Source organism: Eschscholzia californica, unplaced genomic scaffold (genome assembly GCF_041429995.1).
Source record: "Eschscholzia californica isolate CP2 unplaced genomic scaffold, dmEscCali1.0.p SCAF_6, whole genome shotgun sequence".
Classification (NCBI taxonomy): domain Eukaryota; kingdom Viridiplantae; phylum Streptophyta; class Magnoliopsida; order Ranunculales; family Papaveraceae; genus Eschscholzia; species Eschscholzia californica.
This window is the reverse complement of record NW_028238483.1, coordinates 9901354-9917532: the sequence shown is the minus strand read 5'-3', so window position 1 is coordinate 9917532 and position 16179 is coordinate 9901354. Positions and strand designations below refer to the sequence as shown.

Here is a 16179-nt window from a genome sequence, read left to right as displayed (position 1 = left end):
AACCATCATATGGTGTTCAGACATGTGGATTCGACGTGTCTGAATAAGTCGAAACCAGCTAGTCAAGGTACAACCCACCTAACCGAGCCTAGGCAACCAAGGGGTGATAATCAACTTGATAATACAATCAAGACTCGATTGGGACAGAATGGAGTGAGAATTGCGACAACCGAAATTCATAATTCAGGTAAGAAAATGGGTGTTAATCATGTTAGAAGTTATGGTACTAATCGACAAGGAGGTGGGAGAAAACGACTAGCAATGGTTCCAAATCGTTATGTTGTCCATCACAACTCGGAGGATGATCGGAATAACAATGGTGGGTGGTTGGTTGTATAAAAAACAAACAAATTTGTGGTGGGAGTAGGTCAGCCGGAGAAACCAGATCACCAAAGAAGAAAGATGGCAAAGAAAGGAGTTATTCACAATAGCAAATCAGGTTCAACCGAGCTACTTGCAGGTAATTCTTTTTCGGCTCTATCTGGCTCAAATGGTTTGCTTGATGATAATGAGAGTGATCCGGTACGATTATCCATAATGAGAGACCAAAATCAGCATGAGGAAGGTCGACCACCATTGACTAGGCCTAGGGACGAAGTTGAACCAAATCAGAATACTATGTGTATGGATAGTCATCTCGAGACCTCCGAAGAGGTCGAAACACCTCCCCAGTAGTTTTTATGATTAATCTTGCATGTTGGAACGTGAGAGGTCTTAATGACGCTCTCCGTACGAAGAGTGTGCGTGATTTTATGAGATTGAATAGATTTGGTTTGTGTGGATTGTTAGAAACTCATGTTCAGGAGGTTAATAAGACTCGTATTCAGCGAAGTCTTAATCCCAACTGGACTTTTACTGATAATTATGCGGCTGTTTCGGGAGGCCAGATTTGGATTAGTTGGGACCCTTCTAGGGCCTATTTTACTGTGTCCCATGTTAGAGGGCAAGTTATTGCAGGTGGTGTTCATCGCCGGGAGTTTTGGAGGGACCTTGAGCTTCTTATGATGGGTTCTAGGCTCCTTGGTTGGTGCTAGGTGACTTTAACACCACGATATTAGCTAATGAGAAGAAAGGTGGTAACACCTCACCATCTCAAGGTTCAAATGAGATGTTTGACTGTGTAACCGATTTGTAATGTTCGATTGCTCGTATACAGGTTGTTTTTATACTTGGTCTAACAGGCAGATGGGAGTTGCGAACATCAGTTCCAAGATTGATCGGGCACTTATTAATAGTGGGTGGCTGACCTATTTTCCTCTAGCTAAAGCAGACTTTCTACCGGCTGGGGAATCAGATCACTCGCCTATTATTATACCCTTTCTGCACCTAACATACACCGGCGAACTCCGTTTCGGTTCTTTAATGCCTGGACGGAGATTCCCACGTCTAGAGCTCTTGTTGCTGATGTATGGAAAGAGTCAGTAAGGGATAACCCGATTTTTCAAATGGTGACAAAGCTCAAGGCTTCGAAAGCTCGGTTGCATGATTAGAAGAAAGTTCAGTTCAATGGGGTAACGAATCAGGTAACCATTAATCGAGATTTTTTACATTCAGTGCAGGTTCGATTGCAGGGAGATCCAGCAAACCCGGTGGCAAGAGAGAAGCTACTGAAAACTATAGAAACGTTGTTCGGGTTGAAACGGCAATGCTCCGACAACGTGCTAAAATTGAATGACTCACTCTTGATGACAGCAATACATCTTACATTCACAACTCTATCAAAGAGCGGAAGTTTAGGAATGCTATTACTCGACTCACTTGGGAGGATGGTTCGGTGCCCGAGGATCCAGCGGAGTTAGCTAACATGTGTGTGGACTTCTATCAGGACTTATTTGGTCGAGAGGATGAGGATAATGAAGCATTAGATCCCATTACGAGGGTGACTAGAGATGAGACTTTTGCTGCCTTACAGACTATTGGTTCGGATCGATCGACGGGGCCGGATGGGTTCTCCTCCCATTTTTTAAGGCGTGTTACGACATCGTGGGAGATGATTTTGTGGAAGCTATCCAGAGGTTCTTCAGCTCAGGAAAACTTCTCAAGGAGGTAAACTTTACTTTTGTGACTCTTATTCCTAAAATAGATAATGCTTCTTCAGTGCCAGATTTTAGACCGATATCTTGTTGTAATATGTTGTATAAATGCATTACCAAGATTTTTACTATATGGCTGAAGGGAGTTATTTATTCGATGATCAGCCCGAACCAATCAGCCTTTATTTATGGCCGTACTATTCAGGACAATATCATGTTAGCCCATGAGATTGTTCGGAATTACCACCGATCAGATGTCTCGCCTAGGTGTACGGTTAAGATTTACCTTAAGAAGGCGTATGACACAGTTCGTTGGTCTTCACTATTCTCAGTCCTTGGTAAGTTTCACTTTCCAAGGATATTCATATAATGGATACGGGCCTGTGTCACTACGTCTAAGTTCTCGATTATGGTTAATGGTGAAGCCCATGGTTATTTTGATGGGAAGCGAGGTCTACGGCAAGGCTGCCCGTTTTCTCCATATTTGTTTGTGTTAATGATGGAGGTATTCGCGGTTCTTATTGATTGAGAGAAAAGAGTAGGTCGGTTTCTGCTACACCCTAAGTGTCGAGTTCCGGAAGTTATTCACCTTTGTTTCGCCGACGATCTTATGGTCTTCTTTCGAGGAGACGCGGGTTCGGCTCAATCTCTAAAAGTTGTGTTAACGATTTTCATAGGGCGACGGGGTTGCAGGCCAATGTGCTCAAGAGCACGATTTTCTTTGCAGGTCTTTCGGCCCAAGGTCAGAGTGATATTACTAGTATTCTGGAATTCGGTACTGGTTCTCTGCCTATCCGTTACTTGGGTTTACCTCTTATCGTCTCGTCTCACCTATAGTCATTGTATTTCTCTGATTGATAAAATCAAGGGACGAATCCAATCTTGGAAGAGTCGATTTTTATCGTTCGCTGGGCGAGTTCTCCTCGTAAAGGTGGTTTTGAATAGTATGTTACTATATTGGGCAGTAGTGTTCGTTATTCCCAAGAGAGTAATAAATGACATTAACTCCATCTTTAGTAAGTTCTTGTGGTCTGGTGTGGATATGGGGTGTAAGAGAGCTCCCATTGGCTGGGAAACCCTTTGTTACCCCATTGATGAAGGGGGACTTGGTTTTCGTAATATCGAGGTGTTGTTCGAGGCGTCAAACCTTCGCCATATATGGGATTTGATTAGTGGAAAGAGGACCTTGTGGGCTGATTGGGTGAGAAATTATCTTATAAAAAATCAGCATTTTTGGACTCTTTCAGCCCCGAGTAATAGTTCTTGGTGTTGGCGTCGGATTCTGGCCAACAGGCCCACGACTCAGCGACTCATGTGTACATCTTTGGGGATGGCCAGGATACAACATTCTGGACTGACTTATGGCATCCTCGGGGTCTGCTTTATGATGCTTTCTAGGATGGGTATAGATATGATTCTCACCTACATTTAGATGCACGGGTCTCTCAGTTTATTGGGCAGTCGGGCTGGATTTTTCCTACTCATATTGCAGCTATGTTAGGGTCAATCGCCGTCGAGGCTAGAGAGGTGGTGGTAGATAGTACTCTCAGAGATGAGGTGATCTGGATGCCCAACCATAATGGAGAGTTTACTCTCAAAGAGACGTATGAAGCAATTCGACCCAGAGGAACTCGACTGAGTAGGACTCCCTTAGTATGGTCACCGGGTGGAATACCAAAACATTGTTTCATCACGTGGTTTGCCTTTCAAAGACGCCTCAAAACTAGATCTCTTCTGGCTAGTTGGGGTATGGTTATAGACACTACGTGTGTTTTCTGTGAGGGAGATGAAGAAACGGATTTCCACTAATTCTTTGGTTGTTCGGTCACAAAGATTATATTGGAATCGCTACTACTTAAGATGGGATTTCAGAGAGTCTGTGCTGCTGATTGGGAAGAGAAGCACAGTGGTGTATTAATCACTTTGGTGGGCTTTCTATTGTAGCCCGTGTGGGTCGTTTGCTTCTAAATGCCTATGTCTATCATATTTGGAAGGAACAGAATAACAGGGTATTTAGAACTAATGTCATGTCACCGGGGCTGATTATACACACTATTTGTGATGAAGTGAGGATCAAGCCGAATACCGTTACCAAACGGTTTGTAGATACTGAGGAGAATAGGAGGACCATCGATCGCTGGAATCTTTCCATCTCTCTCCAAAAGCTGGTGTATACTTCATGTATAAATGGACTCAGCCGATGGCAGGGAGATATATGATTAATACCGATGGTGCTCTGAACGAGGTGGATGCTGGGTATGGAGCCATTATTCGAGATTCGGAGGGAATTGTTGCTAAAGCAGCCACTGACCAGGTTGATGGACATACTATCTTTATACATGAGCTGCAGGGTGTTGAGTTGGGTTTGGAGTTAGCACTTAGTGTCGGGCTGCAGGAAGTTGAGCTTAGTCATGATTCGATGAATATCAAGTTACTTCTTGCAAAACCACATCAGAAATTACCATGGCGGGCGAGGCGTTTATGGAAGAGAGTTCAGAGGCTTAAGAGCCAATTTCAGAGTTTTCGGGTTTTTCATGTCTATAGGGAAGCAAACCAAGCTGCTGATTACTTGTCAAAGATGAAGCGCAGACCGGGAATAATTCACTTGAATGTTAGTCAACTGCCGGCGGAATTAGTCAACATTGTTAATGCAGACTCTAGAGGGACAGTGAGAATGAGGAAAGGGTGGGGCTAATGAAATGATGTAATTTTGATTTCTTTGCTGTTTTTTTTTTTTTTTTGCTTTCTTATTTCTTTGTATTCGGTTCGGGCTTCTCCCGCTTATCATTATCAAAAAACTCTAGATCAAACTGTTTCAAGAACTGCTGCACCTAACTGTGTCACGAACTGTTCCGCACGAGTTATGAGTTTTTTCATCCAATATGTTTCATATAACCTAAAACTCCATTCCACATGATTCGCTTTATGTTTTTCTTCAATTTCGACCCATCAAAGTAGAAACGAAACGTCAGTAAAAGGAAACTCTGCACCAAACTGTTTCAAGAACTGCACCAAATTGTGTCAGGAACCGTTTCGCACGAGTTATGAGTTTTTTCATTAAATATGTTTCGTATGTCTAAAAATTCCATTCCACATGATTTTCTTTGGGGTTTACTTCAATTTCGATCCCTCAAATGAGAAACGAAATGTCAGCAACAGGAAACTACACCAAACTATTTCAATAACCGCACAAAGGTTGTGTCACGAATTGTTTCGAACGAGTTTTAAGTTTTTCATCCAATATGTTTCATATGTCCAAAATCTCCATTCTACATGATTTTCCTTTTTTACTTCAATTTCGACCCCTCAGATTAGATACGAAATGTCAGCAATTGGAAACGCTGAACCAAACGGTTCCAAGAACTGCACCAAACTGTGTCACGAACAGCTTTGCACAAGTTATGAGTTTCTTCATCAAATATCTTTCATATGTCCAAAAACTCCATTACTAATGATTTTCTTTAGGTTTTACTTCAATTTCGTCCCCTCATATTAGAAACAAAACGTATGCAATAGGAAACTCCATTCCACATGATTTACTTAGGGTTTTACTTCAATTTCGACCCCTCATATTAGAAACGAAACATCATCAATAGGCAACTTAACTGCACCATACTGTTTAAAGAACTACACCAAACTGTGTCGCGAACTGTTTCGCACTAGTTATGAGTTTTTTACTCTAATATGTTTCATATGTCCAAAAACTCTATTACACATGATTTTATTTGCATTTTACTTCAATTTCGACCCCTCAGATGCGAAACGAAATGTCAACAACAGGAAACTACACCAAGTTGTTTCAAGAACTGCACCAAGTTGTGTCCGAATTGTTTCCAACAAGTTTTGAGTTTTTTCATCCAATATGTTTCATATGTCCAAAATATCCATTCTACATGATTTTCTTTGTGTTTTACTTCAATTTCGACCACTCAGATTAGATACAAAACATCAGCAATTGGAAACGCTAGACCAAACTGTTTCAAGAACTGCACCAAACGGTGTCACGAACAATTTTGCACAAGTTATGAGTTTTTTCATCAAATATCTTTCATATGTCGAAAAAAACTCCATTCCTAATGATTTTCTTTGGGTTTTACTTCAATTTCGACCCCTTAGATTAGAAACGAAACATCCGCAATAGGAAACTCTAGATCAAACTGTTTCAAGAACTGCACCAAACTGTGTCACGAACTGTTTCGCACGAGTTATGAGTTTTTTCATCCAATATGTTTCATATAACCTAAAACTCCATTCGACATGATTCGCTTTATGTTTTTCTTCAATTTCGACCCATCAGATTAGAAACGAAACGTCAGTAATAGGAAACTCTGGACCAAACTGCCAACAACCCTTGGTTGGAGTGGTAAGAGGTATAATCTCTCACCCTAGAGGTCAAGAGTTCGAGGCACACACTTAACAATTCAAAAAAAAAAAACTCTGGACCAAACTGTTTCAAGAACTGCACCAAACTGTGTCAGGAACTGTTTCGCACGAGTTATGAGTTATTCATCTAATATGTTTCATATGTTCAAAAAATCCAATCCATATGATTTTCTTCGTGTTTTACTTCAATTTCGACCCCTCAAATGAGAAAGGAAGCGTCAGCAACAGGAAACTGCACCAAACTGTTTCAAGATTCGCATAAAACCGTGTCACGAATTATTTCGGACGAGTTTTAAGTTTTTCATCCAATATGTTTCATATGTCCAAAATCTCCATTTTACATGATTTTCGTTATGTTTTACTTCAATTTCGACCTCTCAGATTAGATAGGAAACGCCAGCAATTGGAAACGCTGGACCAAACTGTTTCAAGAACTGCACTAAACTGTGCCACGAACAATTTTGCACAAGTTATGAGTTTTTCAATCCAATATCTTTCATATGTCCAAAAACCACCATTCCAATTGATGTGTTTTGGGTTTTACTTCAATTTTGACCCCTCAGATTAAAAACGAGACATCAGCAATATGAAACTGCACCAAATTGAAAAAGTTCGTGTCACAACCAAACTTGAGAGAGAAGCTCTGGGCGATTTTCTAGGGTTTTGTGCTCAGTCCTTGATTTTGACGGCGGCTGCTCCGATCTTCTTTGGTCCTCGGTAATTGGTCTGATTTCTTGTAGTTAGTTTATTGGACTGTCTCCTTCCTATTGGTAGCGCTTCCTTTGGAAGGGTATGCGGGTGGTTGGGGAGCAACAGCTCCCCCTCCCTGCTTTTGGCAAAGTAGCTTCAAACCTTTCCGGGAATGAAGAAACTTCAAAACAGAGCACTAGAGGGAAGGGAAAGTTGGATTCCGAGCTACCTTCAAACCATGAACTTCCTAGAGCTACTCTATTCTTGGGGAGTAAGAAAGTGTCTCGAAGAACACCACTGGAGTATACAAAGCCTTTAATGGTGAATGGTGAACCTGTTGCTATGTTCTCTGTTTCTGAATTTGCTGAGGAACAGAGAGATAAGTTGTTTTTTCTTGAGAAAAATCCAACCTTTTTTCTGAACTCTAATGACCTTATATAGAGAAACCCTAATAGGAGTTTCACTCAAATTAGGTTTCAATAGGAGCCCCAGAAAAGATAGACTTATCAGAATTCTTTCTGTCTGGAAATAAGGGTTTCCCCCAATTTAGTGTGGCCGGCCACTTAAGCCCATTAATGGGCTTGGCCTGGCCGGCCCACTCCAACACTATGGTCGGTCCTGATCAATCCCTTACCGGGCTTGGTCAGGACACCCCATAAGTGGGTTTTCCACTTTTTCAGACTTTTATTTCAAACCCGATTCTTTCTATATTTTGGCACTATCAGACTAGATCATATCCATCTATAGGCAAACTCCCACTAGTAAAACTCTCTCCGATCAAGCTACCACTCTTTGGTAACCCGACGATCGTAAGCGGCTTCTAACTAAGCATTACGACCCCTAATTAGACCAAACTAGATGATCTTTCGGATAAAGTCATCGTTATCCTAACTGACAAATTGAACGCATTGCCACCTTGGTTGAATGACACTTCCTCGGAAGGACATCTCCAGACCGCAAGGATATATCCTTCACAATGTGGGATTGTTGCCACAACACGCCCTCCCAAGACCACATCACAGTAGAGGAAATCATGCTGATAACGTGTTATAGGATGGTGCGGACCAACTTTCTAGGCTGCTAGTGATACTGTCCGCTTTCGCACACCTGGGTCTCACGGTTTTAAAAGGCCTCACTAGGGAAGGGTGCTTAACCTCTTACGAGGAGCACCACACGCCGTCTCACCATCAATGTCGTACTGTTGCCACAACACACCCTCCAAGATCACATCACAGTAGAGCAAATCGTGCTGATAACGTGTTATAGGATGGTGCGGACTAGCCGTGTGTGTTGTTAGTGATACTGTCCGCTTTGGCGCACCTGGACCTCATGGTTTTAAAAAGCCTCACTAGGGAAGGGTGTTTAACCTATTAAGAGAAGCACCACGCTCCGGGGGGTGGGGGGGGGGGGGGGGGGGGGTGGGTAGTGGACTGAGACATTTGTAGACATTTGAGGATTCTCAAATGTCTGGGCCATTCAAATCCAGACATTTGAGAATCCTGAAATGTCTGAGGCAAATTCGGACATTTGAAAATCCTGAAATGTCTGAGGTATTCAAATCCAGACGTTTGAAAATCCTGAAATGTCTGAGGCATTCAAATCTAGACATTCACAAATCCTCGAATGTCTGTGGCATTCAATTATAGACAAATGTCCGCGGACTTTGATAGATTTAATAATTTGATGGATTTTGTGAAGGATTTGAGACAAATTTGGAGCCCAAAATGTGTTTAAAAAAAAGAGACATTTGGAGTCCATCATGTGATTAAACAACAATAATAATATTAAAATATTAAATGACCACCAAATGTTTATCAATGTCCACAAATTTGGATTTAATGTGATTAAACAATAATAATAATATTAAACAATAAATGTCAACCAAATGTCCATCAATGTCCACAAATATTCACAGATGTGTATGAAAGTCAAAACATATATTTTTAAAATGTTAGTACAAATATATTATTTGATGTCATTAAACAATAATAATAATATTAAAATAATAAATATCCACCAACACATTTTGTATATGGATTCAAGATCTTGAAATGTCTCTAGGACAATTTGTCCATGGATCAAATGTCTTAAAATATCTAGAAAGATATTTTGTCTACAAACTCAATGCCTTGAAACTGTCTATGAAGACATTTTGTCTATAATAAATCACCTGTCTACGGGACATTTTGTCTATAAACTTTATGTAATACGAAATTATCAAATATTTTGGTCTTACACAAATATTGAAGTAATAAAAATATATTTAATATAATAACCGAGATTATATTGAGTTGTTTGAAGGGAGAAAAGAGGAAAGAGAGAAAAAGAGTTAGAGAATTTTTAGGGAGTGGCTAGTTATTTTGACGGTTAAATATCTATCATTTCAAAGTCTCTTTAAAATGAAGGGCCATGATTTACAAAAGAAATTGAACGACCGAGATTTATAAACCAAAATTATGACATGACACCAAAAACGTATGTCATTTATTATATAGATGTTTGTGAAAGTCTCAATCCACTACCCTCCCTCTCACCATGGATGTGGGATTGTTGCCACAACATTAACCAATTAGTTTGGGCAGAAAATATTACCCACTTAGTTTGGGCAGAAAATAATGCAAATTTTGGTGAAAGTTTCAGCTATAGTGGGCGCAGAGGACTCTAGAAGCCATGGCAATGCTTAAACCTCTCTCGTCTCTCCCATCCAAAACCCTAAAAATTCATAAAAATTTTAATCCATTACCAGAGCCTAATTACTTTCAGTCTAATCAGATTGTTTTACCCAGATTCTCCACCTGTAAAACTTATTGCTCTGCTTCCAGATATCATTATTCTTCTTCGTCATTAGATGAAGCTCTAAAGTTGGTTGAAGAGTTTAACCCTAAAATTCCAATAGAAGAAGCCCTAACTCCTCCCAGTTCGTGGTATACCCATCCTTCCTTTTTCTCTCTAGAATTTGATCGCATATTTTTTCGAGGATGGCAGGCAGTAGGTAATTTCCTATTTTCTCTTTCTTCTAATCATCTAATTTGCTTCTTTTACGTAATAACTTTATAAGATAAGGATGACTATCCAAAAAAAACAATCCTGCTTAATTATTAGTAAAATGAAAAACAAAAATGGGAACCCCCAATTAATTGAGATTATTAGAATAGTCCGCAAAAGAGCTATCTAGCAACCAAAATTATAATGTCTAGGTTCTCCCGGCTTATTGTTAATTGGTTTGAGTTGGATGATAACAAACTTAACTGAGATCCTACAGACACTAGTACGGGTAGAATCAGAAAAGAGTAAAGAAAATTATCGGCCTATAACCGGAACAATCATTTTTTAAGTCTACCAGATATATTTGGGAGCTAAAATGTGATTGTTCAACACTAGGAAGACATTTGGTAAATTGCCCAATAATATGCTACAAAATGAGATTAACACGTTGTAGGTTCAACTGTGTGCATCACCCAATGAAAAACACATGTTTGACTGTTCAGCTAGAAGAAAGTCATATTTGAGGTCGTATGTGTACAAGTAGTATCACAGCATATCCCAAATGAAATCAGTTGTGAAGCCATGTTGGGGCCTGCGGGGGCACGTGCTCCCACAGCTCCAATGACCTAACTCCCATTAAGTTGTGAACCCCTTGCCTTGAAGTTTAAAAAAAAAAGCTAACCCTACCAAGTTGTCAACCCCAAGAAGATAAAAAGTGACCCGTGTAAGCCATTTAACTCTAACCTCAAATTCACACGTCGCATAAACCAACCCTGCCCAATAGACTCTTATACCAAGCCTAACTAAGCTAGAGGCACCAAAGCCCACCTCATCAAAATAAATCCATACATTTACTACTATAAAAGAATAATTTTTCCTTTAATACTTTTTACAGTTACGTTTAGAAAGATTTTTATGATATTGATCACGTTGTACTTGAATATCAACTTCAAACTAATAGAACAGCCATGCAGTATAACAATAAAATTCAGATGATGAAAGACATTACTGGTTTTGCAAAAATAGACAGATCAATGAGACAATGAGGTGTATCATTTTTTTATATGCTCTTGATGGTGTGGCATTAGTCCTACCAATTGCAACTGAGAGGTCGAAAATGTCTATTCTGTTACGACCTTAGTAAAAAAAATTATGTAATCGCATGAGAGATGAATTGATAAATGGTAATGCTTTCATAAGCTTAAAATTGTGTTAGTGATACTGTATTGATCTAATACACAGAATATGAGGTCAATATGATGATGAAAACTCATCCTAGCGTGACCAAATATGTGTACTGATCTAAAATATAGAGACAGTTATATCTCTCGCAATTATATTCTCTTGTATTAGCTAAAAACTGCCACTGGGACGAAAGTTTATGACTTTGCCACTGAATGGGACTACATCAGTTTCAGTTATCCCAAATATTTGAAGAAAATGTTTGGGTTTCCCTGTTGTGACACAATATCTCTTTTGTATGTTAATTTTGTACCCGAGCAGGTAAGCTTGTTATGTTTGCAGTTACATGCTTCGGTGATCCTATTTATTTGTAACAGTACCAACTCAGCGCTACATATTGTTTTGTGTTTTATTAATTTCATTTATGTGCTTCCTGCCTCCTGATTGTCAGGGTTTACTGCACAAATAAAAAATCCCCATGACTTCTTCACTGGCAGGTACATCTATTGCTTTACTACCAATCAGTTTTCTTATGCTAATATATATATATATATATATATATATATATATATATGTGTGTGTGTGTGTGTGTGTGTATTTATTAGTGTGGAGTTGCTCATTTAAATTTGTCTTTCATTTAAGGTTGCTAATAAGTTATTTGTATAGGTTAGGAAAGGTGGAGTTTGTTGTATGTCGAGATGCAAATGGAAAAACTCAAGCCTTTCACAATGTGTGCCGGCATCATGCTTCTCTTCTTGCATCTGGCAGTGGGCAGAAGTCTTGCTTTGTATGCCCTTATCATGTAAGTTTCTAACTATTTTCTAGTCGAACAAAACGATAACATCGGTTAGTTGCTAATATCATTTACCCTCCTTTTCCACTATTGGTATACAAGTATGATATTTATTGGATATATAATTGATTCTTTAGGTACGGGGTGTATCCCGTAAGTGAAGAAATAGTAAATAACACGGCATGTGTGCATAAAGAAATACAAACGTGCATGTGCTCATCCATTCCTCATTTTGTATTTCAATATTGTATCTTCATGATGTAATCAATGCCATCCAATGAATGTAATGACTTTACTAAATGTACCTCATAGATACTGCAAATTTGAAATACATAGCCATGAAGTTGTAGTTCACAATCATCACAAATTTGTGGATGTTTTTTGTGTTCCAATGATGGATATTTTAACTACATGAGATTTGCATAATCTCTCCCTCTTAACTTACTCTTGTACTCTTGTAGGGATGGACTTATGGTCTAGATGGTGCACTAGTTAAGGCTACAAGAATATCAGGAATAGAAAACTTCAAAGTCAATGTATGTGGTAGTGACGTCTCTCTCTCTCTCTCTCTCTCTCTCTCTCATCTTTTGTAGTGATATCTTTTTTTCTTCTCCTGGCCATGGGGAGCAGGAATTTGGGCTCATACCGCTGCAAATAGATACTTGGGGACCTTTTGTACTTATAAATTTCGATGAAGATGTGCAACCTCTACATAGAGTAGAAAACAAGTGTGTGGAAAACGAATGGCTTGGTAACTGCTCTGAATTACTAAGTACAAATGGAATTGATTCATCATTAAGTTTTGTTTGTAGACGTGAATATACCATCAAATGTAACTGGAAGGTTTGTCTTTTGTACAGAATTTATTAAATATGCATCTACTCCCTTTCAAATGACAAATATATATATATACTAGGGTATATCCCGTGCCCCAGGGCACGGACATCAAATGTTACGAAATTTATTGTTATATTTTATTGAGAGAGAGAGATTTTTATTAGTTATTATTTTTTTGTATTGTTTTTTTGTTTCTTTTCTCTTAAACTAATTATTATTTTATTGAGAGAGAGAGAGAGAGATTTTAATTTCTTTTTTTAACTCTTGAAATTGATTTTGTTTCTTTTTTTCTTAAATTAAAATTTTTATTTCTTAGAAGGAAAGGATTATTGTTTTTTAAATAGGTAACTATATTTCTACGAAGGACTATATCTTAAAATTTGAGAAGGGCTTCTAGACAATATCCTTTATTAAAAAAGGATGTTTGTCCCAGTCATCGTTTTCCCTTCTGTTTTATATAATAGATATATATACTTCGATTTGCTGAGCTTTGTTTTGAGTACTAGTATCTTTTGATCCATGTCCTTTGCAGGTTTTCTGTGACAACTATTTAGATGGCGGTTATCATGTGCCTTATGCTCATCCTGGTCTTGCTTTGGGTCTTAAGCTGGACTCCTACTCCACCACAGTGTGTTCACTGCTCTCACTTTTTTAGTAATTTAGTTTATCAATTGTCCTCTTTATAAAATCATAATTTCTGTAACGTAACTCATATTACATAAGGAAAATGATAGCATTACACCTACAATGCACACCTTCTCGCGAATCCTTGTGGCAGATCTGTCGTCATTCATATCTCAATATATATCGCATATCACCGTGAAATGACCCTGATATGATGGTGTCTATACCCCTTTATGTGCACAAGGGTGTTAGTCATGGTCCAATATATAATAAGTACGTTGATACCTTTCTGGACCATGATCTGTTTCTGCAAAGAGTACTTCTTAGAACAATTGTTAGTATATTCTATAATCAATCGTGCATTATTTGGTACACTTTTGTTGATGAAACAGATATTTGATAAGGTTAGTATTCAAGAATGTGGAAGTGGTACAAATGAAGGAGGAGATGATTTCGATCGACTTGGATCAAAAGCTATATATGCTTTCATCTACCCAAACTTCATGATTAATAGGTACTCACTCGATTGAAAGATTTGTTAGTGTCTGGTTTCTCTGTTTTTCTCATTATTTTTTGGTTTAAACTTTCACTTTTTTGATATATGGAGATATGTGGATTCCCTGCAGGTATGGCCCATGGATGGATACTAATCTAGTTATTCCATTGGGACCCAGTAAATGTCAGGTCGTATTTGATTACTTCCTTGATGCTTCTCTTAAGGTAATAAAACCCCTGTATTGTAGGTACAACTTTCTATTTCAGTTTTTGGTATTAAGTGTGAAGTTACTCGCAGCCTCACATGTTGACTTGTCACATGATGGAGTTCTACGTCTGACTTTCGTACCAAAGATCGCATTAGTAAAATTTGACTCTTAAGTTTTATTCTCATTCTTTGGCAATGTTTTATAGTGTATACACTCAACTATAACAGTAGGACCTTTAGTTTGACCCGAGAAACAATTATCTTAATCCTCTTTACTGAACCGACAATATTGAACCTTTTGGTGCTTGTTTATAAACTATTTCGGGCATCTCTTTCCTTAAGTTATATTAACTGTCTGCCTATCTGGTGTCTACCCAAGCTAAACGCGAGTTAATCTTTATCCCAAATTACTTAGTTGCTCATTATATCTATACAGTTTTTCTGAGCTTCCGTTGTTAATCTGCACATTCAGGATGACAAATCTTTTATCAATCAAAGCTTAGAAGAAAGTGAAAGAGTTCAGGTAAAAAACTATTCCGTATGCTCCTTTATATTCAGTATTAATTCGTATATGTATCTAATGCAACTCTAAGAAGGGGGGAAAAATATGATTTTGTAGATTGAAGACATAACATTATGTGAAGGTGTCCAAAAGGGACTTGAGTCCCCAGCATATTCCAGTGGCAGGTACGCTCCATCTGTGGAGAAAGCCATGCATCATTTCCATTGCATGCTTTATGAGAACCTCAACAAATGATCTCCTTAACTATATATATGTGTATGTGTGTTTATATAGAAACGTTCCTGCTACTAGCTGTGTATTGTGGGTTAGGTTATGCCCCTGTTGTGGTGGCAGCAAACTATGTCATGGTTTATGAACTCCTTTGACTTTGTAAAGGTGTAAATGGATATATTCTGGTTTGGGTATTTTAACTATCTTTTTTAAATGTTGTATGTTCCGATTTTTAAATGATTCCGACTTCCATCCTAAGTTCAATTAAAACTAAAAATTATAGCAATGTCACAAATGTGAAAATCTTTACGGTCTATGCCACAATTGTGGTAGCCTACATCCAGATAGCTGGGAAGTGGCTCGAGAGTCCACTACTAGCGTTGGCAAAGGCGACCTAGCCATTGACACCACTATCTGACTCGATTCGTTAAGTAAAGAGATCAATAATAATAAGTTTCGGGTGAGGGGAATAATCTGATACCTCCTATATCGTCAAGAGTTTACAAGTATGAGTATACAAAAAGGAAAACAAGATATTCGCAAAGTAGAAACTTTCTAATCTCTCCTTCACACAGATATCACCGCTATTACCCTCTTACAAATTGAACTTCGGTCAACACCGAAGGTTCAATTTGGGGCAAAGCTCTTCATAATATCAGTCATGCTCATGAGACGAAACAAACAAAATTTTCAGCGAATCAGTTGTCGATAAAGTAATCAACCGTGATACAGTTACCCTATATCCTACTCCCCACCTTACCGCCTAGTGCCGTGTACTAAAGACAAAATGGTTGGCTTGGGGAGTGGAATGGCAGGTTGGTGAAGTTTTGATTAGGCCTGTAAACTGTAGCTTATCAGATCAGATATAGACATATCCGAATCTGATAAGCTATCCGAATATCCGTATCCGATAATTATCCGACGGATATTATAAATCAATATCCGAATCAGATAATATTAACGGGATATCGGATAATATTCGATATCCGAAACTTTAACAAAATTTCAAATTTTTTCTTTTAAATTTTTAATCATTAGATGTAAATAATAAATCTTAACCATACATTTTATATATTATTATGAATAAATTTAAATTTTTATTATTTTTTATATTACTTATCGGATACGAATATTTATCGAATCGAATATTAGTGTATCCGTATCCGATAAGCAGATATCAGATAAGGAATATCCAAATTCCTATCCGATATCCGAA

The 16179-nt window shown here is 38.3% G+C and overlaps 1 protein-coding gene across 1 annotated transcript; it reads left to right on the top strand.

The window, feature by feature from the left end:
• Positions 1-9534: 9534 nt before the first annotated feature.
• LOC147531640 (choline monooxygenase, putative (CMO-like)) lies at positions 9535-15177 on the top strand. Its single transcript, XM_086648169.1, has 10 exons — positions 9535-10098; positions 11725-11770; positions 11940-12075; positions 12528-12602; positions 12697-12909; positions 13436-13531; positions 13920-14041; positions 14154-14247; positions 14703-14753; positions 14850-15177. Exons 1-10 carry the CDS (start codon positions 9777-9779, stop codon positions 14985-14987), a joined length of 1293 nt encoding a protein of 430 aa, XP_086504295.1. The 5' UTR covers positions 9535-9776; the 3' UTR covers positions 14988-15177.
• The last annotated feature ends 1002 nt before the right edge of the window (positions 15178-16179 follow it).

What these genes read in the sequence shown, in the direction of transcription:
- LOC147531640 (XM_086648169.1), top strand. Translation starts at nt 9,777, where the DNA reads ATGGCAATGCTTAAACCTCTCTCGTCTCTCCCATCCAAAACCCTAAAA. An exon ending in TAGAAAACTTCAAAGTCAAT is followed by an intron (nt 12,603 to 12,696) that starts GTATGTGGTAGT and finishes CATGGGGAGCAG; the next exon opens with GAATTTGGGCTCATACCGCT. An exon ending in TGGACTCCTACTCCACCACA is followed by an intron (nt 13,532 to 13,919) that starts GTGTGTTCACTG and finishes TTGATGAAACAG; the next exon opens with ATATTTGATAAGGTTAGTAT.